At 55.6% G+C, this 26,429-nt stretch overlaps 1 protein-coding gene across 3 annotated transcripts in view; it reads left to right on the top strand.

Annotated features, from left to right (window-relative positions):
* Nucleotides 1–26,429, top strand: part of SIPA1L3 (signal induced proliferation associated 1 like 3) — a 112,215-nt gene that overhangs the window by 57,248 nt on the left and 28,538 nt on the right. For all 3 annotated transcript variants that reach the window (XM_073322302.1, XM_073322304.1, XM_073322303.1), the window contains exons 3-8: nt 19,570–21,371; nt 22,377–22,507; nt 24,121–24,309; nt 24,703–24,877; nt 25,055–25,158; nt 26,128–26,285. In XM_073322302.1, coding sequence (XP_073178403.1) covers nt 19,898–21,371; nt 22,377–22,507; nt 24,121–24,309; nt 24,703–24,877; nt 25,055–25,158; nt 26,128–26,285 — 2,231 coding nt within the window. In that variant the 5' untranslated portion in view covers nt 19,570–19,897. The remainder of the gene's footprint in view (nt 1–19,569; nt 21,372–22,376; nt 22,508–24,120; nt 24,310–24,702; nt 24,878–25,054; nt 25,159–26,127; nt 26,286–26,429) is intronic.

Consider the following 26,429-nt stretch of genomic DNA (forward strand, 5'->3'; position numbering starts at 1 on the left):
ACATGGATCACACACAGGAGAACAGGCGGTCAGCGTTTTCACACCCAGGTCAGGAGCTGGGCTGAGATGCGGAGTCTGTGGGAACAGCTGTGTGCACAGCACTTCTGAGCCATTGGGTTACTTCCCAGAGGGGTGGCTTCAGCACAAGTGATGATGTCTCAGGACCCATATGTAAATCCGTGGTAGAGATCATCCTCGAATCGAGGGATCGCCAATCCATCAATAAAGACTCCAGGAGCTCACTCTCTTTAGCTTAGCAGAGAGAAGGTTCAGGTGTTTAGATCTCAGTCTCTAAGGAGCAATGCAGGGAACAGATATGTAGGCTCTTTGGTGGAGCAGACAAAGGTCTAATGAGACCCAATGGCTGAAAATTGAAGCTAGACAATAATTCAGACAGGCAATGGGCACAGATTTTTAACAGGGAGGGTAATTAATCAGTGGAACAATTTCCCAAAGGGTGTGGTGGATTCTCCACCACTGGCCATTTTTAAATCAAGATGAGGTGTTTTTCGAAAAGCTCTGCTCTAGTTCAGACAGGAATTAACGCAAGCGAGTCCTGTGGCCTGTTACACAGGAGGTCGGCTTTATGATCTGTGAATCTGTGCCTAACCAAGAATGGTGGGTTCTAACCTGAGGCCCCTAGGTTTGTTCACAAGAAGTCTTGGGCCTGCCTGTCAGCGGTTGGGGTCGCATTTTAAAGAGCTGTGGGTGCTCCTGTCTCACGAGAGCCATAATTCTGCCGTCCCCAGAGTGTATTCGTGACCTTGCTGAGTAAATGGATCCATTGAGGAGAGGACTTCAGATTCCCAGCGCCACTCGGTGCTGCCAGATGGGTAATTCTGGAGCACTTAAAGGAGAGGAAAGTGATCAGGAACAGTCAGCATGGATTCACCAAGGGCAAGTCATGCCTGACTAACCTGATTGCCTTCTATGACGAGATAACTGGCTCTGTGGATTAGGGGAAAGCAGTGGACGTGTCGTTCCTTGACTTTAGCAAAGCTTTTGACACTGTCTCCCACAGTATTCTTGCCCGTAAGTTAAAGTAGTATGGGCTGGATGAATGGACGATAAGGTGGATAGAAAGCTGGCTAGATAGTCGGGCTCAACGGGTAGTGATCAATGGCTCCATGTCTGGTTGGCAGCCGGTATCAAGTGGAGTGCCCCAAGGGTCGGTCCGGGGGCCGGTTTTGTTCAATATCTTCATAAATGATCTGGAGGATGGTGTGGCTTGCACCCTCAGCAAGTTTGCAGATGACACTAAACTGGGAGGAGAGGTAGATACGCTGGAGGGTAGGGATAGGATATGGAGGGACCTAGACAAATTAGAGGATTGGGCCAAAAGAAATCTGATGAGGTTCAACAAGGACAAGTGCAGAGTCCTGCACTTAGGACGGAAGAATCCCATGCACCGCTACAGACTAGGGACCGAATGGCTCGGCAGCAGTTCTGCAGAAAAGGACCTAGGGGTTACAGTGGACGAGAAGCTGGATATGAGTCAACAGTGTGCCCTTGTTGCCAAGAAGGCCAATGGCATTTTGGGATGTATAAGTAGGGGCATAGCGAGCAGATCGAGGGACATGATCGTTCCCCTCTATTCGACATTGGTGAGGCCTCATCTGGACTACTGTGTTTAGCTTTGGACCCCACACTACAAGAAGGATGTGGAAAAATTGGAAAACGTCCAGCGGAGGGCAACAAAAATGATTAGGGGACTGGAACACATGACTTAGGAGGAGAGGCTGAGGGAACTGGGATTGTTTAGTCTGCGGAACAGAAGAATGAGGTGGGATTTGATAGCTGCTTTCAACTACCTGAAAGGGGGTTCCAAAGAGGATGGATCTAGACTGTTCTCAGTGGTAGCAGATGACAGAATGAGGAGTAATGGTCTCAAGTTGCAGTGGGGGAGGTTTAGGTTGGATATTAGGAAAAAAATTTTCCCTAAGAGGGTGGTGAAACACTGGAATACGTTACCTAGGGAGGTGGTGGAATCTCCTTCCTTGGAAGTTTTTAAGGTCAGGCTTGACAAAGCCCTGGCTGGGATGATTTAGTTGGGGATTGGTCCTGCTTCGAGCAGGGGGTTGGACTAGATGACCTCCTGAGGTCCCTTCCAACCCTGATATTCTATGATTCTATGTAACACTGAAGCCGTGATAAGATCACTGGTTGTTCCCAGCCCCCAGGTTGCTGAGGGAAGCCTGTTAGCGATTGGAAATTCATTCTCTGACATGCTCCTTCACAAAGGTCAGAGATGCGAATCAACGTGTATTGAATTTCCTTCGCTGTGAAGTATGTCAGCCAAACTGACAGGACTCCCAACACCTGGCTGCAAACAGCCCCAAGAACTGGCTTCCTTCCCCCAGCTTGTGTACTTGGAAGCTATTTCCAGCGTTCCTGAGAAAAGCACAGCTCCCTGCCAGCTGCTGGAAGGTTCACTGAGCAGCTCTCGCAGTTGGGATAACAGGCATATTACAGTGGGAAGTAGTGTCATAGATGAGACGTGGGATTTTCCTTCCCTAAAGGTAGGGCTCTGATTTAAAATGTTAAATGTCCAGACTAAACCCACAGTGATCCATAATCCGGTTAGGATTTAGTGATTCTGCAGCTGGAGACAGTGCTTGGGTTTGATCAGTTACTGCCTGCCGGGTGGCACTGCCGGACTGCTTGGATGCTGCTGGAGGAAGAAGGTGTCATGCCTTCAGGTCTGGAAGACCTGGGTGTTCTGGGACCAGAGCTGGCCAAAGGAGTGGTTGGTCACCCTCCCTAATCAGTCAGCTAGCTGTGTCTTAATGTTGGACGATTCAGCTCAGTGCACCACCCTGAGCTCCTCTGCAAGGCCTCTCTTCTCCTGCTCAGGTGTCTCTCTAACCTCTTTCTGCCACGCTGCCTGGATCCGTATAGACCATCCTGTTTGTGGTTCCCCTTCTGGGACCTCTGCCCACCCTTTGACTCCAAGCTCCTCAAGGCAGGAGCCATCTCTTCCTGTATGTCTGGAGAACACCTAGTCCCTTTTGGGCACCCCCACCAAACGACACTGAGTGACTTGGCTCCATTTTTATGATGTTTGGAGCAGGTGATGCACACCTCAGTTATCGTGGGGGGACGTTGTTCTCCCTCTGGGGCAGGAGGTGGCCTGTCAATGTATTTGCCATTGCTCTTCACAGCGGAGTTGCAGGAGGCTTTTGTTTTGAATGGAATTCGTTGTCGGCAAGCTCCAAACTTTTCCACTTGGATTTTAGAGACAGTCTTCTTTCCTTGCAGTTCTTTGGGACTCTTTGTACTTTGCCATGGGATCACTGCTTTGCCCTCTAATGATCAGGAGCCACAGATTCCTTTCACTATTAGTTTGAGTCCCAAATTAAATGCGACACTGTGATTTCCTTACTTACGATGTAGCAAATAGGTCAGTGCAATGTTAGATGATTTTGCATGAAGGTTGTCATCTCTAATTATCTCTGTAACACTTCACCCACTTCTGCAGTCTCAGATCCCTGCAGTTAATATCATTTTCCAGGGTGCTGCTTGCTTTCTTTGAGGGTTCTTTGGCACATTTCCAGGGGACCTGTCAGTTGACTTTAGTGATTGTACAGAAGTATTTAATAAAGGCTGCACAGAACAGATAACATCCAGCTTGAACCGGGGGCGACTGAGCTAATTCATCTGCTTGGAAACAAACGGCCAGTTGAAAGGGAGATTCCCCCAGGGAATACTCAAGCCTGGCTGAGTTTTCCCTTATCCCTAATCCTGCTATTCTCATGCTAGGCCTGAGTCTCTGCCAAGGGTGCTTCCTGTGCTGACACGGCCAGTCAGCCACCAGAATTCTTTTCTGTCTGCAGCTTCCTAAAGGGGGCTCTGCCATTTGTGTTCAATGAATTGGTCAGTTTCTATTAATAATGCAACACAGGGCTTTCTCTAGGGTGCCCTTTCCTCTGGGCGTCTGACATTCTGCCTCCTGCCTTACGCAGGGGGGCTGACTGTGCCTTACGCAGCTTGGTCTCCCCCTTCTCCCGGTGCCCGATGCTGCTTTCTGAGCCTCTGATTCGTTAGTAAGATGCAAAAAGAACAGAAGGACTTGTGGCACCTTAGACACTAACCAATTTATTTGAGCATAAGCTTTCGTGAGCTACAGCTCACTGCATCGGATGCTTATGCTCAAATAAATTGGTTAGTCTCTAAGGTGCCACAAGTCCTCCTTTTTGCGGATACAGACTAACATGGCTGCTACTCTGAAACCTGTTAGAAAGATGCATTGCTCTTCCTCCACAACCCCGAGAGGCAATAGCCCCACCTTACAGTGGTCTGACTTGAGAAGGTGCTTGTGCTTTTTTAGGGTCAGGTAGCTCACAGAACTCTCTGGGTGAAATCCTGGACTCACTGAATTCAGTGGCAAAACTTCCATTGACTCTGAAATCCAGATTTCGCTCCTAGATCTCATCTCTTAGGTACTTTACGTTGCCCCGGTGACCCTAGCAGCTGAGCGCCACACCGTCATTACCATGTTCATCTTCCCAGCCCCCGGTGAGGGAGTGCAGGGCTGTTATCCCGTGTCACAGAGGGAAAATGAAGCACAGAGACTAAGTGACTAGCCCAGGGTCACCCAGGGCATCTGTGGCAGAGCAGGGAATTGAACCATTTCTTGTTTTCTGTTGAGCTTCCCCTTACAAGGGATCTGATTGTCTTGTTACTGGATATCTGTGTTGCTGCTTTTCAGCAGTTGTCAGAAGTTCCTTACAGCTGTGACTCAAGTGCTGAGGATGTGGCATGCAAATGCAATGCAGTGACTGCTGAGAATATGTCACAAAGAATTGTTCAGCTAAACCGATCTGCCCGTAGGCTTGCTTGCGAAGGACGGCTAGTGAGCTCATGGCAGCAGTGTTCCTGCCGCTGTTCTACATTTTTTCTCCCTGTGTTTTCATAATCCTGAAGGACAGCTCCTGGGGCGTCCGATGGAGTAAGTTTGGATGGAGGTTCATGCTGCTGCTTCCTGTGTAATATCCTCGAGGTAACATGAGTGGTGGTGCAGCCCAGCTGCGTGGTAAGGCGTCTGGAATCAGAAAGGCCTGAGGCCACGTGGAGCAGATAATAGATGGAGGATTAAGAGCCTGGCAATCCATGTTTTAAGGGTTTTCTTTATAAAACATGTTTGTTTGGGGTTAATTTTGCTCTTGGCTTTTTCCACGTTTGCTTGTTTGTCTGCACTGATCACAGCAGGAAGAGTCCCAGAACTCCCAACTGCATTAAATAAAAAATGAGAGACGAGCAATCCCTGTTTAAATTAAAAAGAGCTCAGAAAAGTCAGGGCCCAAGATATAGATAGATGTAAATATCTGTCTGTCTCGCCTTGCTATACTCCAATTCACCCAGCAGGGCCTGGTCTACCCCCAGTTGCACCAGTTTAACTAAAGGTGTGTTTTGTAAATGGATTTAAAGTGGTGCAAGCCTTGTGCAGATACTCTTCAGTCCCTTTACACCTGACTGTCAGTTCCTTGCAGATGTAGGCTGAATGGCTAGAAGTCTGGGTTAAATAGAGCAGAAAGCCCACACAGGACACAAACCCCCAGTTTTAATTAAACCCATGCAATCTTTGTGCGAAGACCAGAGATGCACCACCAATTCCAGCACTGTGCTCTGCTCTGTGATTTCAGAGTGGTGCGCTCTGGGATGTGTTCATTGACCTTGGAGGATTTCTTAGCTGTGCAAACAAGCAGGTTTCTGCTCTGCAGGCACCATCTGGCCAGTTAGCGGGGCTGGTGGGGCTTTTCCATGGCAGCTGGGCCTTGCCTAGATTGGGATGCAGGGTGTGGCTGGAACACATTAGTCAGCACAGCTCTGAAAGTCCAGTGTAAGCATGCCAGCCAACCCCTCTTCCCCTAGTGTAGGCAAGGCCTGGGCCCAGCAGGGTGAGTGGCAGGGCCCATCTCTGCATCAGGTCCCTTCCTTTGGCTCGGTGTTGTGCTTTTAAGGGGCTCCCTCGCGCAGACCTCCTAGGCTCATTGGGAGCTGCTCCAGGCTGACCGGGCTCGTCCTGGGAACGGAGCATTGGGGTGGGCTGAGCTGCGCCGTGGTGAAGCAGCGTGTTTGCTGTGCAAAGGAATATTTGAATAGCAGGTAGAGGTGATTGACAGAAGGGAGCCGAGTTGGACTGCACCCACCCTGCAGCAGAGCCTGCCACCACATCCCAGCACTTAGCACCCCCGTCAACCACTGCAGCTAGAGGCCCATGGCTGTGGGCAAGGGTCAGGGCAGTGCCCGTGTGACAGGGGACAACCCGTACAAGTGCCTGACGGTGCTCCAACCCGGGCTGGATCTGGGCTGTTGGTCATCCCTGCTTGCGTTCAGATTCCTGTTCACAGTAGTGGAAGGCACACCGGTCTGGTTTCCAGTGGGCATGCAAAATGGCGGGGGGGGGGGGGGGGGGGGATGGACAGTGGCAAACAAGGAGGGTGCAAGATGAGCCTGAGGCATTGCACCCATCTGTACCCGCTCTGGCACTGCAGACCTGCAGAAAGAGGCTGTCGGGCAGCAGGTGTGATCCAGGGAGATGCTGAGCACCTTGGCATCCACTGAAGTCAGTGGGAGTTGAAGGCACCCACCCTGGCAGGGCCAGCCCAGAGGACGGGGCACGCAGAGTGCTGGGTGAGCCAGGAGCAGCTGTCAGAGCTGTGCAACCTCGTGCTGAGAGAAAAGCTGCTAAAACTCGCCCCTCCCATCTCCCTGGGCAGGAGAGAGACTCCAGAGCTGCAGCATCACCTGTGGGAGGGCTGGGCTGGACAGGGGCAGCACAGTCGGTATAATGGGGGCGGTTGGAAAGCCTCTCCCCTACCCCACACGTGGTGTGCGCTGGCTTCGTGGAATGAGTAGTCGGTGAGGCCAGGTAGAAAGTGGTCACTTCTTGGGGGTCCGGTCAGCCCTTAGGGGCCATCGGCTGGAGTCCACGTGGCCATGCACCTCGTGCAGCCATGCGCGTGACTGCATGGGGGCAACCAGCCCTGCTTGGATCGTGTCACATCTCGCCGTGGGGGGTGTGGCTGGCCAGGGTGCAGGGCAGCAGACCAAGGCCCGGGACTCTGAAATCTGTGCAGATGCTGGCAGGCAGAACTAGCTGGCGTGTTCTGTCCCTGCTCTCACAACACCTCCCTGCCTTCATTAGCCCACTGCAAAATTGGGACCATAAAGTGACTTCCCCTGGGGCTGAAGGTCAGTTCATGCTGCACAGTGCTCTGAAGCTGGCAAGTGCTACGTGAATGCTAAACAGTTATTACAGGAACTTGGCTCTGCACCGTAATGGAGTGTGCAGCGTGAGCTGCACCGAGTGACTGCACCGAGTCCAGGCCGAGGGGAGTCAGGCCCCAGCCAGCTTGAGGCATTTCTAAGCGCGTCTGTCTGCTGGTTTAATAATTGTTCCCCTGGAACCACGCTGCCACCTCTTGTGATTTTAGCACTAGTCTCAAGAGGCATCTGTGGCACGTGGGGGAATGTGTCTGGGCGCCTAGAACCCTGTCTCTCCCCCCCACACACAGCTACAGAGAACCACCCACACTGGGTGTCTACATTAAAGCCCCAGCTCCTGGAGTCATATGAATGTGAGAATCTCAGCTTGCGTTTCAAGGAAAAGTAAGTTTCTAGTCCTCCTGGATGTGGTGAAAAGAATGCAAATGGGACCGCTGCAGGCTAAAAGCCAGGAGGCAAATAAAAAGAACCCCCCAGGTATAGATCCTTGTTATCGATCAGGATTGTAGGGCCTGACTCCCTGTGAACATTTTGAGGTTGGCAACACCACCATAATGCTGTGCCCCCTTCCTGCGTGCTGCGCAGGGTCCTGCAGGGACTGGGGGCTTGCACCTCTTCCAGTGGTTTGCTAGGAGGACCCCTTGGCCAGCAGCTATCTCCCCAGTGAGCCGGCAGAGCACGTAGGAGTAGCACTCACGACCCCGTGGGTACGTCTGCACTGCAGCCAGCGGTGGGATTGGCAGCACATGTGAGGTACCTGCACCAGCTGTGCGCTGGCTAGAGTGTGGTGGGGGCAACAGTGCGTGCCGGGGCGGGCTCAGACGGCTTGTGCAGCCCAAGCCGCAGCCTCGTGTCTGTTTTAGCGAGGTAGGCGGTGCAGGTACGTCTACACGAGCTGCCAATCGCACCCCTGACTGCTGTGCCGACGTTCCCGAAGTGAACCCATCTCAGGGCGCCTCTGCTAGGGGCCCTGCTTTCCCCAAGGCCTGCTCCACCTCTGCATCCTGGGACCCCTTCCAGTGCCTGGCTGCTCCTTCACACCTCACCCTCTGCACCTGGCTGAACTCCCCCTTTGCTGGGAAACCGGCGGGATCCTGGGTGCAGTCACACCCCTGCTCACCTGTGATCCAGGAATTGTGTGTGTTACCTCCCCACCGCTGTCGCACCTGCTGCCAGCCACCATGGGCCATCTCTGGTCACTTGGGAGCTGCATTATGCCTTGTCCCTTCCGTGGTGAGGTGCCTTTCCTCGGTCATTGGCCTCAGGGCTTCAGTTTGGTTATTGGACTGCGAGCTAGTGTTCTCCTGCACCTCTCCTGCCTCCCTCGCGCAGCCTTGGAGGGCGGTGAGACCCCCAGCTCCCAGGGTGGGGTGTGACAGTGCGAGGACGGAGCATGCCCGGTCTGCTAAAAGTGAAGACAGTGACTGCTGGCTTTGAGCACCTGAGAGCAACTAACTGGGGCCTTGGGCCTGTGGGCCGTTCCAAGCTCACGGTCTGGTTTGATCTTGCGATAGCGCTGCTCTGGGAATGACCCCTGGATTCGGTACCAGCCGCTGCAGGCATGGCAGCCTTGCCTCCAATTTCCTCCCTGCTGCTCCAGCGGCTGAGAAGGACACGCCAGGATTCCTGGGCTAAACAGATGTGGTTGTTGAGACGGTGTAGAATTTGAAACTATAGTGCACCAAAATGGAGACTCTTTCAGTGAACTCCCTGTTTGCAGTGAACGCAGCCGCCTTCCGCGCTGACAGGGAGAGTCAAACGTTGTTATTTGGGGGTAGAAATCTCGCCGCTCTATCAGACAGATCCAGGTTGCTCTGGAAAATGAAGCAATCAACTCTGAAGGCTTTACAGCCTTCATTGCACAGCAGCGTGTCCCGGTTAGAACATTGCGCGCCCGTGGGGCTGATTGCACGTGTGCAAGGAGCCGGTTTGCCAACAGACCTAGCTCCCGAAAGCTTCTGCTCCAATAAATGGGTCCGTCTCTAAGGTGCCACGAGTCCTCCTGTTCTTTTTGCGAACACAGACTAACCCGGCTGCTGCTCTGAAACCTAGCAAAGGGGCTTTGCAAAGCTCCCGGCTCTGAAGCACAGCCCTGAGGTGGAGGATAAGCCCACAGCTGCTAGTACTGAGCTCTCTCTGATTCTCAGCTCTCTGGTTCCTAGACTAAATAACGTGTGTTCCCTCCTCGCAGCGTGGACGGGAGTACGTTTTGATTCAGGTGAGGTTTGGGGCAGCTGTCTCGTCATGAAAGCTGCTCGCTGGATGTCTTGTCACCCTGGTGAATGGACTCTTTCCTCTGCCTCCCCTTCAGAAGGGAGATTCCAGCGTTAACAGCCCATCTCTGGGTGGCTCTGAGGAACAGGTTCCTTGCACTGCCGGTAAACAACATGCCGGATGTGCCCGCGGTAACTTGACTTGGATGGTTTCTCTAAGGACTGCCCCCTTAGCAAATATGCCAGTTGGGAAAACGCCTTGGGGGCATTGAAAGCTGGCTCCATGCGGCTGCCGTGGGTCCTGCTGAGTCGGGCGAAATCTCCATTGATTTACCCCACTGACTGAGTTCTGAGCATCTGCGCCAACAACTCCCCACCCTCCCCTCCCCAGTCTCGTGTTTGCTAACTGCAGCCAACAGTCGTTATTGTTGTGTTCGTTTGGGTTCTGTTGCGTGTGCAATCTGGGAAGCACTAACCATAAGCAAAGGGACAGATTCTGCCTTGGGCAAGGCCCCTGGGACTCCAGGGCACGTCAATGAGGCATGTCTTCTGTCGCAGGTGTGGGGGAGGAGGTAAAGCCCAGAATAAAGACTGGCCAGGTTCTCCGAGAACACATGGGGCTTGGTTCACCTGCACCCAGGGCAAAATGGCTGCAAAATGCTGCCAGGTCAGCATGGTGGGTTTGTACTTGCTGTGCGCAAGGTGCAGGACAGTAGCAAGCCCTTGGCCCCTGTTGGGACCTTAGGCTGAAATTTTGCAAGAGGACTAAAGGACTCCATTGGAGTTCAGTTGGGCCCTGAGGGTCTGATCCAAACCCCATTGAAATCAATGGGGCTCTGCCATCAGCTGGATCTGGATCAGGCCCAGTTCCCATATTCTCCCTTGCCTGAATCAGACGAGTTGTGGCGGTGTCCAGTTCACGCTCGTCATTGACCTCTCTTTCGGCTGCAGCACTTCAGGGAGCTCTGTTGGCATGCTGGGCTGGGGACGGGGGTCTGGTCCACGGTGCGTGCTGTAGCTAGCCACTGGGTTTCACTTGCCTGTGTGCTGGGGCTTTCTGTGCCTGAACTCAGCGCCCAGGGGCTGTTGTGACTCCGGGCGGGGACACGCAGCGCAGTGGCAGGTGAGGAGCCCTCCGTGAGGGGCATGCTCTTTGCAGCGTGCGTGCGGGGGAAGAACTGGCAAACCTTGGCAATGCTGCTGTGTGAGCTTTCTCTGTGTTCTTGGTTTGCACAGTGCCTAGCACCGTAGGGTCCTGGTCTGTGACGGAGACTCCCGAGGGCTCCCGCAATGTAGCGTGAAACCTCTGGGAATTCTAAGACTGATCCGCTGTGCCACGCTGCACCAAGCTGGGTGAGAGCAGCCAGCCTGCAAGTCTCTCCACTTCTGCTGCCCCAAAAGCCTCCGTCCCCTCTACTCCAGGAAATACTGCAGCTGAGTGTTGGAGCCAGCAAGGGCTTGGAACAGCTCCCTGGTGCAGAGCTGCAGAGAACTGGCTGCAGCTGAGCCGGTGCGGAGATGTTTGTAACCAAGGAGCCGACCGGTGAGGGGTCCTCGGAGGGTGACCCGAGAGCAAGTGTGAAAAATTGGGACTTTTTTGGGGGGGATTGTGGTGGTACAGTTACCTATATAAGACACAACCCCTAATATCAGGAGGGTCCCAATAATCTTGGGACATCTAGTCACCTCGATGCAGGGGCTGCAGCATGCTGGGGTTTCTTGCTAACATCTGGGTACTCTTTCTTCTCTCCCCCCCCGCCCCCACCACAATGCTACCCAGCCATAGTGTCTGCCGGGCCCGGGAATGTGTCCGATGCATCCCCCCGTGTAGCGCTGTCCGTGTCTGGGCAGCCGTACAAACAGCAAAGCTAAAGTCCCATCTTTCTCGTGCTGCATTCAGTTCCTCTTTCCAGCTCATCTCCCCTGAGCAGCTCCTTGCTTTGACGACTCCAGCCTTTGCTTTGTGAACAAGGTAACCCTCCCGCCTTCTGTCTTGTTGCCCCTTTCCCAGATTTAGGGGCATGTGCAGAGTGGCAGCAACTGCCACACCCTCCGGCAGGAGGTAGGCGGGTAGGAAAGCAGGTGTGATGCTGTGCTTCCTTTTTCAACGTCCTCCCGTTCTGCAAACAGAGCTGTTGTCTCCTCCCCCCCGCAAAAAGGCATCCTGAACAAAGAGGCTTTGTAAAACCCACTGACTCTGCTGGCCTGGATTGGCGTCTTTCTAGCCCCTTCGTCCAGACAGGTGAAGGCAGACCCAAAAAGCTTTCCCTCCACAGTGTTTACACGAGCGAAGCTGGAGTGGTTTAGGCGGGTTTTGGGTCAGTTGACGTGCTCTTTAACTCTGGGGAATGCTTGTTTGAAATACTAGAGCGTGATCTGCTTTGCGGGCGGCTGGCCAGAGACACCCTTCTGCTCCATGGCTTCGTTCAATCGCGTGGCGCTGGGGGAAACGGTCTTTACTAGGGTGGTTCTCTGGCTCTCGACAGTTCAGTCGTGTTCTTCCTTTATAAAAAATACTTCCCTCTGCTGCAGGGAGGCAGGCAGTTTCCAGCATCTACCTTGTGTCATGAAACAATGGCAAAGGGTTTGAATGATAAGGGAATGTGTCTAGCGGTTAGAGCAGGAGGGGCTAGGAAGCAGGGCTCCTGGGTTCTCTTTCTCAGCCCTGGAAGGAGAATGGGCTCTAGTGGTGGGAGCAGGGAGTCAGGACTCCTGGGATCTAGTTCTGACTTGTGGTGGCTTTGTGCAAGTCCTTTCACCTTGCTGTGCCGCTTGCTGTGTTTGGGAAGTGACTGGCCCGCTGGGCCTCGGGGGTGGAAGGGGGGTGTTCTGGAGCTTGAGGAGTGGCCTGGAGCGTCTCCGCTGGAAGATGTGCCAGCAGGGCAGCGTGGCTCCCCGCCCAGCGTCGTTAATGGCGGAAGAATGGTGGTACGGTAGCTCTCCGTAGGCCGCCTGACGCTGCTGGTTCCTGCCTCCCCGCAGCTACCGTGTCATGCTGTCCCTGGCACAGAACAAACCACCTGGCATCCGTCAGCTGCAGAATAGCGCATGGGAAAGTTGATGTCAAATAGCAAGGGTGACCGAAGAGAGAACTTGATTCTGCCTGAAGTGAGTTCTTTCCTCTTCTGCTGGGTGATGTGAGCAAACTCCTCCAGAGCCTGGCTTTCCCTGGGGCTGGGGGAGGCCCAGCCAGGCTGGAGTGCAGTTTGGGGGAGCTGTGCGACGCGGCTCTGCACTTCCGTTTAGATTGCACTGGCAGGGCATAGATGCTGTTAAGAAGTGAGACTTTTTTGGTCCCCGCCTGCTGTCTTCTGCAAAGCAGAACAGCGGGATTGCTGACCCCTACTCTTGACAAATGAAACCTGTGGGCAGCGCATCCGTCCCATGCTGAGACTTGGTAAAGAGCAGCGGCGCTCAGGTTTATGCAAATTGGGACTTTGGGAGCTGAGAGAATGTTCTGGCCTCCTCTGCACTAGGGATCCCAGCCACCGAGTGGGGACGGGCAGAGTTGCTCTGGGCTGCACTTCATACCAGTTCAGTTTACCCCTGGTTAAACCTGAGATGATTTAGCTCAGTGCAAATAATGGCTTTGCCCATCTGTTGTAGAGGTTTTCTCTGATGCACTAATGGCAAAACAGAGCAAATCCCCTGTGTAAAGGTCTAACTCAGTCCATGATGAGACTGTGGAACTCCTTGCTACTGAGGAACTGGCCATATTCAATAAAGAGAGACTGGAGGTTTCTGGATAACAGAACTGTCCAGAGTTGTTGTGGTCAATGCTCAGTAAAATACTTTGGGAAGGCTCGAGAACCCCCGGCTTTGGGGGCTGAAACCAGTTTCTGTTAAGTGGTAGAAGGGGGCTGACAATCTCACATTTGCCTGTCTGGTTCTTGCACCTTCCTCAGAACATCTGGTGCTGGCCGCTGTGGGAGGCAGGATGTGGTCTATGTGGCCCGGGGTGAGTCGGTAAGTCTGGCTATCTCACAGTATTACTGACTTCACCGGGGCCGCTCAGCGGACGCCAGCCACAGCTCCAACCAGTTATTTTTATGAATGTGGCAAGAAATGTATGTGCCATCGCTGGGAACTCGGCAGCTAAAATGTGGGGATAGCAGAGACGTTCCTTCCCCTGTTTACATGCCTCCAACAGCGCAGACGGAACGTGCCTCCCGCTTCCCCCTGGAGCCTGGAATAGAGACTTGTGAAAATGTCAGAGAGTGTTTTGACTTTTCTGTACTGGCCCATTTCTATTGCTCCATTCTAAACATTACAGCGAGCACTTCCATGGCCACTCCAGAGCAGGACAGTCCCGGAAGTGATCCCCAGGCGCTGCGATGGAGCACAAGGTGAGCGCCCTCCCTTCCCCAGCCCCAGCTGCTTCTCTCACCGCTGGGCTTGCAGATGGATTCTGCAGTGAGCCTCCTGGCATGGCAACTCCTGGGCTCCTGCTGAGAATCTGCCGACCATGGGGCAAGGGGAGGGTAGCTCAGCTTTCAGTGTCTGCAGCAGATGCCCTCGTTAGGATTCTTTGGCTTGCATTTAATTAAGACGTTCAGATATTGATTTAATATCCATTCTCAACAGAGGTGATCTTAGTGGGCTTCTCTTATAATTGGTTTAGATTAGTGTAGAGGTCCAGGATTGTGTGCATGCTTTATGCAGGGGCTGCAGTGGAATTAGGAGAGAGGCAGACAGTGTTCTTACCCCAGAGACCTGGCAGCAGGAACACACAGGCGTACTAATCCTTCAATCACTGTATCAGTCTATTCCAGGGCCCTGTCAGGCAGGAGGGAAAGTGCCTGAGTGCCTTAGTAGTTGTCTGTACTTCAGCAGTGTCTGCAGGGCAGCTGAGATCAGGGCCCCCATTGTGCTGGGCTCATAGCCACTCCCTGCCCTGGCCCAAGGTGGCGCAGGAAGTCCATGGCGGAGCTGGGAATTGAGCCCTGTCAATGCCATACCCACAGGCTGCTCTTCCTCTGTGGAGCGCAAAGCCCTTCTGCTTGGTGAAAGGATGCAGCAGCTCATCACTCATCTGGGTGCTACTTCCAGAGGGCCAGGGCGGCTAGGAGGGCAGGGATCTGCCACGTGCTCACTGTGCATGCACTGTTGTCCCCAGGAGCACAGGAATCTACTTGAGGGGGTGAAATGCACAGCTCACAGTCCCTGAGCTGCCTGGTGCCACATTCCTGCTCTGATCGCCTCTTCGCCCAGGCCCCCCCTTGTCTCGGAGAGGTGTGGAGCAACCAGCCCAGTTTGGGAAACATGGTCCTCTTCGACGAGCAAGCACTTAGGTATGTCTACACTGCAACTCGGCTGGTGGAGCTGCTTCATTTCAGTGTAGAGGCTGGGACTGGAGCCCCTAGGACCCTCCCACCTCGCAGGGTCCTAGAGCCTGGCCTCCAGCACAAGCCAGAACATCTACTCTGCAAATAAACAGCCCTTAGCCCGAATCGGGTGGCACGGGCCAGCTGCGGGTTTGTAATTGCAGTGTAGACCCACTCGTACGGACCCGATCCCTGCTAAGGGGTCGCTGAGACACCGAGAAATAGCCACTTTTACCAAAGAAAGGGAGAGTGCCGCCATTTCAGGGCTGAGAAACTGACATCTTGGGCACTCCAGTTCATTGCAGTGGTGCGCGCTTCCCCATGGCTGCCTGAGCCATCGCTCACCTGGAGCCCCCTGGGACCCCCGTGCCGGGCAATGCTCTGAGATGCAGCCATCAATCTTCTTTCACTTGGGGTCCTTCAAGAGGCTCCGTCGAGCTGCTGTCCTGCCCCTAGAGATCCTTTCTTGGTCCTGCTGATTCTCAGCCTTCCTGGGCTTGGAGAAGTTATGAGGTGTAGGAGATCTACCCGTATTTCTCCATGTTCTTCTCCTTCTGGGTTCTGTCCATGTTGCTGCAGCAAAGCGTGCCTGGGAGTGAATTGTGATCATCCGGTCGTCTCTAGGAATGCTGGAGCACTTCCCGAGGGGCACGGAGACTTGAAATCTCTCTGTCTCAGCCGCTAGTTCTCGGGCTGGATGGGGCATCTCTGGCTTGCCCTGTGCAGGAGGTCAGACTATGTTACTGTAATGCTCCCGTCTGGCTTGAAACTCTGTGGGCCTGATTCCCTCTAGTCCTGCACCGTGAGCACTTGCTTGTGCCTGCTTTGCGCTCGCCTGGTTCCACTTTGCAATCCCTTTACACTGGTGTAAATGACGGCACCAGGTGTAGGGCAAGGGAGAAGTGGCGCCTAAGAAACTGTACTGTGTGCTGCATGGTGCCTAGCCCAACGGCCCTGATCCCTGATCGAGGCCCCTGGTGCCACTGGGGGTGAGGGGGTGTGTGCGGGGGGAGGGGGTTGGACAGCGAATCTGCCACCTTCTGTCTGATCAAATCTGTGCATCAGAGCACTCTCCTCACCTTGTCTGGGACCTTGCATTCACTGCCACCTCCTTACCCAGCGCCTGCTTTCAGGCTTCAGTACGAAAACCCTCTCCGTGGAGGTTAGCAGCTCTCCAGTCTTACTCTCCAGCAGAGCCCCGCAGTCTGTCCGGCATCTGATTTCCATTGCTGAGGGTGGTTTAGTGTCTCTTGCCCTTCTGTGTATCTAAGTGGCTGACCTATTTCTTCCTTTCTGTCAGAGAAGGCTGAAAGGCAGGTTCTCTGCTCTTTTCTTGAAGCTGCTGACGGAAATGAGAAGCGTCCAGGAACTGGTAAGATGCCAAGCAGCTGCCCTGGCCCCTGAAATAGATGTCTCCTGTCCCCCAGCTGCATGAAAGTGAAACCGAGGCACTTTCCCTGTGCTTTGTGGTGAAGGGAGGCTGGAGCTGTTTAAAGTGTGGGTTCCTGGGGCATCCTTCCTCCAGGGCTTCTTTGCTCAGCGGCTCTGCAGATGATTCTGGGAGGTTGATAAAGCAAGAATTTACTCTGGTAGTATATCCTGTCTCCAGCCTCCCATCTGCCTTGTCAATCCAGTCTGTAGCCTCCAGCTCTTTTACAGTTGTGGGGGGCCAGCCCCATGGTAACTGAGTGGGGCAGGGTTTGTAAGGGAAAGGGACGGGCGGCAGTGGTATCTAAAAGGACTTTTGTGCAAAGAGCCTGTCACGGAGTCCCCGGGCGATGCTCTGGAACTGCTCCCCATGAAGCCAGTCAGGACTCCGGGGAAGTCTCCTTTCTGTGAGCAGCCTGTCTGCAGGACACACAGCTCATGCAGCTTCCACCTTCCTTGGAGCATTCAGCATCCTCTGCCCCTCCGTGTGCTTCCCACAGCGAGTCCGCCCAGGCGGGGTCTTAAGGAAGCCAGAGGGTCCTGCCCCCCAACTCCGCAGTCAGACGGGACTCTCAGCCAGCCAGTAAAACAGGAGGTTTATTAGACGACAGGAACATGGTCTAACACAGAGCTTGTAGATGCAGAGAACCGGACCCCTCAGCCGGGTCCATTTTGGGGGCAGTGAGCCAGACAACCACGTCTGCCCTTCACTCCATGTCTCCAGCCAGCCCCAAACGGAAACTCCCTCCAGCCCCTCCTCCTCTGGGCTTCGTCCCTTTCCCGGGCCAGGAGGTCACCGGATTCCTTTGTTCTCCAACCCTTTAGCTCTCACCTTGCGGAGGGAAGGGCCCAGGCCATCAGTGGCCAGGAAACAGGGTGTCAGCCATTCTCTGTGTCCAGACCCCTGCACACACCTGCTCTCTAGGGCTCTGCAATGATCATATACCCTTACCCCACCCCCTAGAGACTTAAGAACTGCCTAGGGGAAACTGAGGCACCCCCACAATATTCAGAGGAAACATTAAGAACAGTCGTGCTTTGTCACAGAGCCTGTTTGGAACCAATGGGCTGGGGATGACTTCTCCTAGCCTGGCTAAAATCACCACTGGGATTTCTGGTGTTCCTCTCCTCGGATTTATACACTGCCCCAGCACGGTGCCCACTCAGTAACGCTCTCACTCCCAGGCCCCCGGGTTTGAGTCTGTTCTGGTTAGGTTATTTCCCTTGCCCTGCACAGCACCCGGATAATTGCTCAATGCCTACTGGGAGGAGGCAGCATGGGTTCTGCTCCCAGCTAGGTGACCTTTGGCAAGTTACTCCCCCTCTCTGCAGCTCTGTGTGGAGGGGAAGTGTCTTGTTTGTGAGCTCTTCACGGCAGGGCCTGCCTCGCTTTGTGGCTATCACCACACAGTACCCTGCTCTGGCGCCGTGGGACTGCTGTGTGCGACCATAGGACAGGCAAGAGATTCTCTGCAAATCACTTGGTGTCGAAGAAGGGCCAGTTGGGAACGGTGCTGGGCTATATTTTTGTTATACAGAAAAATGTCCACGTTCAGTGGCCTTGCTCTGCAAACACTGACGGAGCCAACTGGTTGAAATCCTCTGCTCTGCTTGAGCTCAGAATGGAAGTGTCATGCGATCCCTGGAGCATCCCTTTGTCTTGTTCAGTTGGAGGTCTGTACGGTGCTAGGTATCCGAAGGCCCACCACGTTATGGGAGGCACCAGCAATCCAATGGGCCGCACTCTGCAGCTGTAGACAGAAGATCCAACTGGTATTTCAGAAAACATTCGGGGGGTGGGGAGAAAAAGACAGGGCCACTGAGAATTCACGTTCACAGTCCTTGGTTGTTTTCTAGCCAGCGAGATCCTTTGCCCACCTTCCACAGACGTGGGAGCTGTTCCAGCTGCAGTATTAGATGCATTTACTAGTGATCTTAAATGTTGTTGCCATATAAAAATGGGTCACATGATTAATTTCGCTGTCCGGATAACAGCCTGATCCAAACGCAGTGAAAATTCTGAACACAATTCTCAGACACGCAGCTGAACCCGATAGGTCAGGGAAGAGTCAGCCCGGCTTTTATAAAGGGAAATCCCGCCTCGCCAACGTGTTCGAATTCTTTCAGGGAATCCGCAAGCATGTGGCCAAGGTGGGATCCAGTGGCTCGTGTTCTTGGCCTTTCCGAAAGCCTGACAAGGTCCCTCACCAAAGGCTCTTAGGGAAACTAAACAGTCATGGGGGAAGAGGGAAGTCCTCTCATGTTTAGTCTGCTCCGTGGTCTCTGTTTGGCTCGGGTGGCCGGGCCAACAGCGGCCTCCTTTCCCTTTTGGTGCCTGGGCACATTCAGTCTGAACTCGGGGCTTTCCTTGCTTTTGTGGGTTTAAATCCATTTCATGCTGCAGCTGTCACTCAGTTTCCTATGGCTTAGATGATACTTGCAGCACTACCCAGTCAAGATGTTTTAACCCTGGGGAAAGGTCTGAACGGCTTTTACCTGAGGAGGGAAGGTTCTTTGGGGGAAATGTGACAGGTGGAGCCGGAGTGGGGAGTGAACTGTTGTCAGTCAGCCAAGTGAGCAAAGCAGCCTTCCTGGAACTCCCGGGGGATCTCCAGTTAGCTGTTATCAGTTCGGAGCGTGTGATACACAGGTGTGCATTTCAGTGGCGCTCGTTCTTTGCAGCCTCAGGACAGTCACCACCTCTGCGGCTCACGTGAGTGCCGCTTGGTGCACTGCTTTAAATACACCAACTTCCGAGCAGGACGAAAGTAGGAACTCAACCTGCAACGATTTTACGTGCAGCCTAAGAAACCAGTGCCTGCAACTACAGCCTGGTCTAGCAGCCGTCAGTCCTACGCCTGGCCGGCACGTCTGCTTTGTCCCCAAACCCGCACCCGCGTCGCTCCCTGTGGCAGTCACACAGAAGGGGGCTGGACTTGGAATTAAAGCTCGAGCCGGTCAGAATGCAGGGTTCCAGTGTGTGGGAAATTGGCAGGGGTTGGGGTTAATTGGGTTTTATTCCAAATGGGTGTCAGGCCACTGGGCAGCGTGCAAGGCAGGCTGCCCCAGACCCTGGAAAACCCAGACCCCTAGCAACCCAGGGAGCGTAAGGCACTGGTTGTGGGTTCAATCCCCACTTCTGCTGCAGACTGCCTGGGTGACCTTGGGCAAGTTCCTGGCCCTCAGATCTCCCCTGTGAAATGGGGAGGAGTCGGCCACTGTCTGCCTGGTGGGGCTCCGGGCGGTACCATGAATAGTAGCGGAGGGGGAGAGAAGCAAGGCCATTTGTAGAGTTGCTGTGAGTAGCATTGCAAAGAACTCACAAGCTCAATCCTCCATCGTTTTGCTAATGTTTCCCTTTACTCTCCCTGCTTTAGGAGGCCTGGGAAATGGTACTGCACCCGCCTGGCCTGCATCTGGAACTGTCATCCCCGGAGCAGCACCAGCTGGGAACAAGGGCTGAGCAGTGACTTTCCCCTCGGACCAGATCCAATCTGTTGCCTCCCGATAAAAGGCTGCAGGCTCCCGGGGAGCGAGGATGGCAGCATGGGACGAGCAGGCAGAAAGTCGTAACGCTGGCTCTGGCAAGCCCTTGCCTTTCCATTCTGCCCTGGCTGCACCCAGCAATGGCTGAGGGGCCGGTTTCACACTGGAGATGAGCGGACCTTTCCCCCTGGAAGTAGGGTTTAGCGCTGACCTTGGAGTATGACATCCTATCGACCCATTCCACATGCAAGTGTGGATGTTGGCGGACCAGCGCTGAAGGGGAATGACGGTCTGGCTGGCACGCGGGGGGATTACTTCTCGCCAGGCTTCTGGGCGCAGAATGGTGGCACCTCGCAGCCAGCTGGGGACAGTCTGCCTGGGCCACGGCCCACCACCACCACGCCTGCCATGCCAAAGATGGGCGTGCGCGCCAGGATTGCCGACTGGCCCCCAAAGAGAGAGACACTGAAGGATCCAGCCGCTCCAAGCCCCACGAGGGACATGGAAACTTCGACAGGCATCAGCAGGACTTTTCTTTCACCCAAGGGATTCCAGAATAGGCAGCAGCCTCCTCCCACCAGCCTGGGCTCCTCAGGGCTCAGGGGCTTGCACCGGCTCTCCAGGAGGAGATCCAAGGACGTGGAGTTCCAGGAGGGTTGGCCCCGATCGCCTGGCAGGGCTTTCGTCCCGCTGCGCAACAGGAGTAACAGCGAGATCACCCTCAGCGAGTGTGATTTGGAAGAGGCCCTCGAGCCCCGTGGGGCCAAGCTGGGGAGCGGCCTGCCCCTCTTCCGCGAGTACGGCAGCACCTCCTCCATAGACGTGCAGGGCGTCTCGGAACAGAGCTTGTTCGACATGCTCAGTGAGCTCCGCGGCGAGAAGCCAGCCCAGCGATGCCTGCCGCCCGAGAAGCCGAGCGACCTGCTGCTGGCCAACACCAGCACAGCCTCCAGCCTGCAAGCGGCTGGCAGCGCCCAGGCGGACGTGAGGAACGGCCTGGGGCTCCCCCCTGAGGACTCCCCCATTCCTCCGAAGGAGAAGCCCCGCAAGAAGGGCCCCAAGGGGGAGGCAGGAGGCGACTCCATCTTCAAGAAGCTGCGGAGCAGCCGGAGCGATGGGGAGCCCGGGAGGGCCTTGGCGGAGCCGGAGGAGGGTGGCAAGGCCTGGGTCTGCCAGAAGAGCTTCGCTCACTACGACGTGCAGAGCCTGCTCTTCAACCTCAACCAGGTGGCAGCCACCCGAGTAGTGGTGGCGCAGCGGCGGAATACCACGACGGGCGCCTCGGCCGCCTCGGCCGTCTCGGCTGCCCTCTCCCGGGCCTACGGCCTGGGGGAGCTGGACCCGGCCTTCGCCAGCACCGAAGACCTCAACGACAAGGAGAGCCTGGAGCACGACCTCGGGGATAACAACAGCAACGACCTGCTGCTCAGCTGCCCCCACTTCCGCAACGAGGTGGGCGGCATGTGCGAGCGCACCGTCAGCTTCTCCAGGGCGTCGGCTGGCTCCCCCGGCGGGGCTGCGGGCGAGGGGGGCTTCCTGGAGCCCTCCCTCAACGCCTACTGCACCAATGCCAGCATCTCCGTGCTGGAGGTCCCCAGGGAGCTGCAGAGGAGCCCCAGCAGGCTAACACGCTACAACGTGGAGCACGTCGACCTGGGGGCCCGCTACTACCAACTCTATTTCCATGGCAAAGGTAACGCCCCAGCAGCGCCTCGGGCAGTCGCCTCCAGCCCTGCAAAGCTGCGGCGTCCTGCCGCTCGGCCCAGTTCCCGCAGGTCAGGTAACATCTGCGTTACCAGACTGGCTCTGGCCAGCCCAGCCTCTTGTCTCCCAACAGAGGCCAGCACCAACGGGAAGTGCTAGAGACCCCGTAGTGATGGGATTGCCTGCCCCCTGAGAAGGGGTCTTCCGAACCCTCACTAGTTAAAGGCTTGTCTGTGTCCCAGAGCAAGAGGGTTTAATACCCTCTCCCAGGCCTGGGCTGCTAAAGCCTTGCTCTGGGCATTCTTTGTAACTATATCGATACCCAAGCCGGAGCCCTGCTACATTTTTTGGTCTCAGTGATGCATGTGGCAATGAATTTCGCATGCTAATTGTGTAGAGAAAGTCACTTCCTGTATCAGCCTTCAGTGTTCTGCCTTGTGTTGTCACACACGAGGGGTGAACAGCTCTGTCTGATCACCTTGGGGCTGAAATGTTGCCGGGTTTGTCGTTGTGACTCTGTGCCCACAGCCTGGCTTATTATTGTAGGGTGGCTCCCAAGGGGTCTGTTGGCGTGTCTAATGTGGGGCTGGGCTGATGGAATTGTGTTTAGTGGAGAGCTGGTGGTTTGGGGCTTTTCTAACAATAACCCTGCAGGGGCGGATGGGTGTGTGCATATCTGCTAGGGTAGCTCGTGGTCAGGGCAGATTCTGGTTCTACTGAGTTTGCCGGTGCCAGGGCTGAGCATTGCACCAGAACTAGGATGTCCCTCGTGGCACGTACAAAGGTTTATATTCCTGAGTGCTCCGAAACTAGCTTCCATACACGAGTGCACAGTTCCAGGGCTCCGTAACAACGAGCTCCGCTCGGACCGGCCCATTGCTCTCTGCTGAGGGCACGTCAGTGACTCGTGTCTCCAGGATGCCGTTCACTCGACCAGCCCCTCTGCCCGGTACCTGCTCCTGTTCTCTGGCAAGGCACCTCCTTGCTTTTTCAGAGCATTCCAACTACTTTGGCGTGGATGAGAAGCTGGGACCAGTGGCTGTGAGCATCAGGAGAGAGAAGTTGGAGGATCATAAAGACCACGGGCCCCAGTACCAGTACAGGATTATCTTCCGGACCAGCGAGGTACGTCCTCTCATCTGGGGCGGCCACGGCTGCCGTCTTCCTCCAGAGAGTGCCTGTGTGTCTGTATTCTGGATCGAGGGGGTCTTTGGAAACCACCTCTGTCCGAGGGCCCCCCAGCCTCGTCCTGTGGGGCACAAGCAGGGTTCTGGTATGCTGCGGCGCTAACCTTCCCCGTCAGGTTCAATCAGCTGTCAGGAGGGTGGCTCCAGGTCCCTCCCTGCAGGGGTTGGGCAGGCGGCAGGGCCTGAATCGGGGACCCTGCTCTGAGCTAGAGGACCGGGTCTGGGCTCAGCAGAGGACCTCTGCAAGCTGCGTAAGTGCTTGGCTGCAGGTGGGTTAGGGAGCTGCCTGCTGGTACCGTGCAGGGCGGGCAGTGAGGTTTTCCCCCGAGCACTGCGGTCTTAGGGCTAGAGTGGGGGCTCTCGGACTCTGGGACGTGGTTACTGCAGTGTGCATGCCAGAGCCCTGGGTTCGAGCCCGGGTTGGAAAACCCTGGGCTTACATGCCCTTAGAGAGACTTTAGAACGGGCCTTGAAATCCGATTGGCCCCCAGCAGAGGGAGCCGTGGCTTGCCATCGGCTTGCCAAGCAGCCTGCTCGCAGCGGCAGCCGGAACAGGCCACAGCGGGAAGTTTCAGCACTCTCCGGCATCCCCGCGAGCCTGGTGACCGGCCCTGCCTCCGTGCTCCTGCCAGGGGCGGGCGTCGGCGCCACGAGCCAGGGTCTCAGTGCTGACGCTGGGGGCTCCCGCTCCTGGTGCTCTCCTGGTCCGGCCTCTGCAATCGCAGGTGCTGAGGGCCCCGCAGTAGGCAAAGGGGCTGGCCTGGTGACTTGTCCTAGGCCAGGTGTGTGGCTCGAATGAAGAGCCAGGTACACCTGCAGTCGGTGCAAGGGACAGGGCGGTTCCAGAGATTCGCCACCTTTCCCCCAGGCAGGCAGAGTGCTGGAGGAGATCCCGAAGAAGGGTTGCACTGTTTTATTTGTACTTGTAAAAGAAGGGGGGCTCCATGGTGAAGGGGTTTGGCTGGAACCCAGGAGAGACACCCTGTCTGACCTCGGGCACGACTGGATCTCTGTGGACCTGTTTCCCCCAGTCTGCGAGATGGGGGTGAGGATCCTTCCTTTCTCCCAGTTTGTGCCTGTTTTGTCTATTCAGACTGGGAGCTCTCTGAGTCAGGGACTGCCTCGGTCAGGGGCTGTGCAGTGCCCAGTGCCACAGGGCCCTGGCCTTGGTTGGGGTCTGGGCAGCGCCTGGCGCAGTTGGGGGCTTAGGTGCTACCTCTGTTCAAGTCTGTCGAATGCTGATACTTGGCTTTATTTTTACATTGGCTTGTATGTTTGGAGACCTTACCATTGCGCTGGTTACTGAGTCTAGAAAGCACAGTGTGTTTTCCTAGGAGAAGCTCATCCCTGCAGGTTTGCAAAGACCCTCACTGGCGTGCCCGACCTCCCTAAGCAAAGCCATCTCATTCTTAGTTCTCTAAGCAGGATTTCCGTGGCAAGCTCGTGGCTGAAGTGGCTGACGTCCTGTGCCAGGAGGTCTGCCTGGAGACATGCCGGTTCCCAGAGAACAGGATTGTAACTCCTCTCCCCACTTCTATGTGTTTGGTGCAGCTCGTGACCCTGCGAGGCTCCATCCTGGAAGACGCGACTCCCACCACCACCAAGCATGGGACGGTGCGTGGCCTCCCCCTGAAGGACGTGCTGGAGTATGTGGTCCCCGAGCTGAACATCCACTGTCTGCGGCTTGCCATGAACACACCGAAAGTCACAGAGCAGCTCCTGAAACTTGACGAGCAGGGGGTGAGTCGCGTGCAGCAGATGGGCAGTGCTGAGCTGTGCTTCGTGCCCTCTGGGGGTCCTGCTGTCAGCTGTGGGAGACCCGCTGCAAATCTGGGAACGGGGATGAGGGGCTGGCTCGGGGATCGGCATTGAGCTCGGCTAGAAGAGGGGCATAGCTTGCGGCCATTCGCAGCCAGTCTGCAAAGGCAGAAAGCTGATCTCGGAGCAGAGCTAGGCCCTGGGGCTCCATCCTCTTTGTGATGGGACTCATGCTTCTAAGTCACCTAGGCCCCTTTGAGCGCTCCATCCTCTGGGCTGGGCTGCGCTCGGCCAGGCGTGGCACCCTGCTGGTGGGAGGGGTGGGAGATTGGTGACAGAGCAGGCAGCGTCTCACGCCCCTTCCCACTCGCGCAGCTCTGCAGGAAGCACAAGGTGGGGATCCTGTACTGCAAAGCACGCCAGAGCTCAGAGGAGGAGATGTACAATAATGAGGAGGCTGGGCCAGCCTTCGAAGAGTTCCTCTCCCTCATCGGGGAGAAGGTCTGTCTGAAAGCCTTCAGCAAGTACGCTGCCCAGTTGGACACAAAGAGTAAGTCCCAGTGCGTGCGGCAAGGGGTCTGCGGGCAGGGGGCATCGGTGCCCGTGGCTACAGAGCACGTGCGGAGCTTGCCGGCACAGCGTACCTCTGCGCGTGTGCTATGTCAGCTCGCCGAGCGCGTCAGCTAGCTCCCCCTCACGGAGTCTGTTCTCTTCCTCTGCTTCGCAGCCGACTCCACCGGCACCCACTCTCTGTACACCACGTATCAGGACTACGAGATCATGTTCCACGTCTCCACCATGCTCCCCTACACACTCAACAACCGGCAGCAGGTAAACGGCCCTTCAGCTGGCAGAGCCCAGGGTGCTGGGGAGCCTGCGGGGCTCTGGCGTGCCGCACAATGGCTGGAGGTGGCGCTGTTCTGATGACCAGGGTCAGCATTCCCCTCGCTTCCTAGGCAAATGTGTTTTCAGACTTCCCGGGTTCGGCTGTCAGGCAGCGTGGGATGTCCAGGGTGCTCTGGGTGCGGGTCCTGTAGATGAGTAAGGAAGGAGAAAGTGTCCGTGCTCTGTTGCACACACTCCAGTGGATTCATCCTCTCACGCTCCGGGAGGAAAGCCGTGCAGTCGTCCCCGCTGGACGCACTGCTGGGAGCTGACGCACAGCCAGACTGAATGACTTGGCCACGGTCATAGTCATGGCAGAGCTGGGAAGAGAACCTGGGTCTCCTGCCCACTGGCCCATCCCTCCTCTGGGCTGGGCTGGGGGCAAATAGCAGCTGGGCTCCTGACAATCTGGGTTTGTAATCGGAGCTAGGCGCCAGACTGCCAGGAACTGGCCTGAGAGTCTCGATACCCTTCCCCGTCTGCAAAGGAGCCGTGCCATGGGCACAGAGAGCTCAGATGGAGAGCAGTCTGCTGGGCTCCCCACAAAGCTAGCAGTGATTGTGGCTCTGTCCCATCGCTGACTGGCATTGCCGAGTCCTTCCACGTGCTCTGGCGGGGAGAACACAGCAATGTGGTGCCCGCTGGTTTGGGAGGTGAAGGGCGATCCCGCTCTCCATGCAGCTGCCAGCAGCCCAGGCTCTCCAAATGGGATTCGCTTTAACATTTCAAATCTTGTGGCTACGTCTCTGTGCTGGGTCAGGCCCGATTTTCCTGCCCGCTTCTCCTCTCGCCATCTGACCGGACGGCGAGGTCCCCCGGAGCCTTTGTCATCTGCCTTGCGCGTGTTTGCCCGTTAATGCTGTCTTTATGCGGCACCCGGGGCACTAACGTGTGTGTGTGTTCCCACCTTGGTAGCTACTCAGGAAGCGGCACATAGGAAACGACATAGTCACAATCATCTTCCAGGAGCCTGGAGCGTTGCCTTTCACCCCCCAGAATATCCGCTCACACTTCCAGCATGTCTTTATCATTGTCAGAGTCCACAGCCCTTGCACTGAGAACGTTTGCTATAGGTAAGCCTCAACTGCTGCTAACCCACCGTTAGCTTTTAGACACCTGGCTCTCGGCTGCCAGCTCGGGTTCTGTGTCACCACCCGCGCCCCTTGGCTTTCTGCACCGGGATGGTGCTGTCTGCTCTTCCGCTCAACTGGCCGCAG

The sequence above is a fragment of the Lepidochelys kempii genome, chromosome 23 (assembly GCF_965140265.1).
Source record: "Lepidochelys kempii isolate rLepKem1 chromosome 23, rLepKem1.hap2, whole genome shotgun sequence".
Classification (NCBI taxonomy): Eukaryota; Metazoa; Chordata; order Testudines; family Cheloniidae; genus Lepidochelys; species Lepidochelys kempii.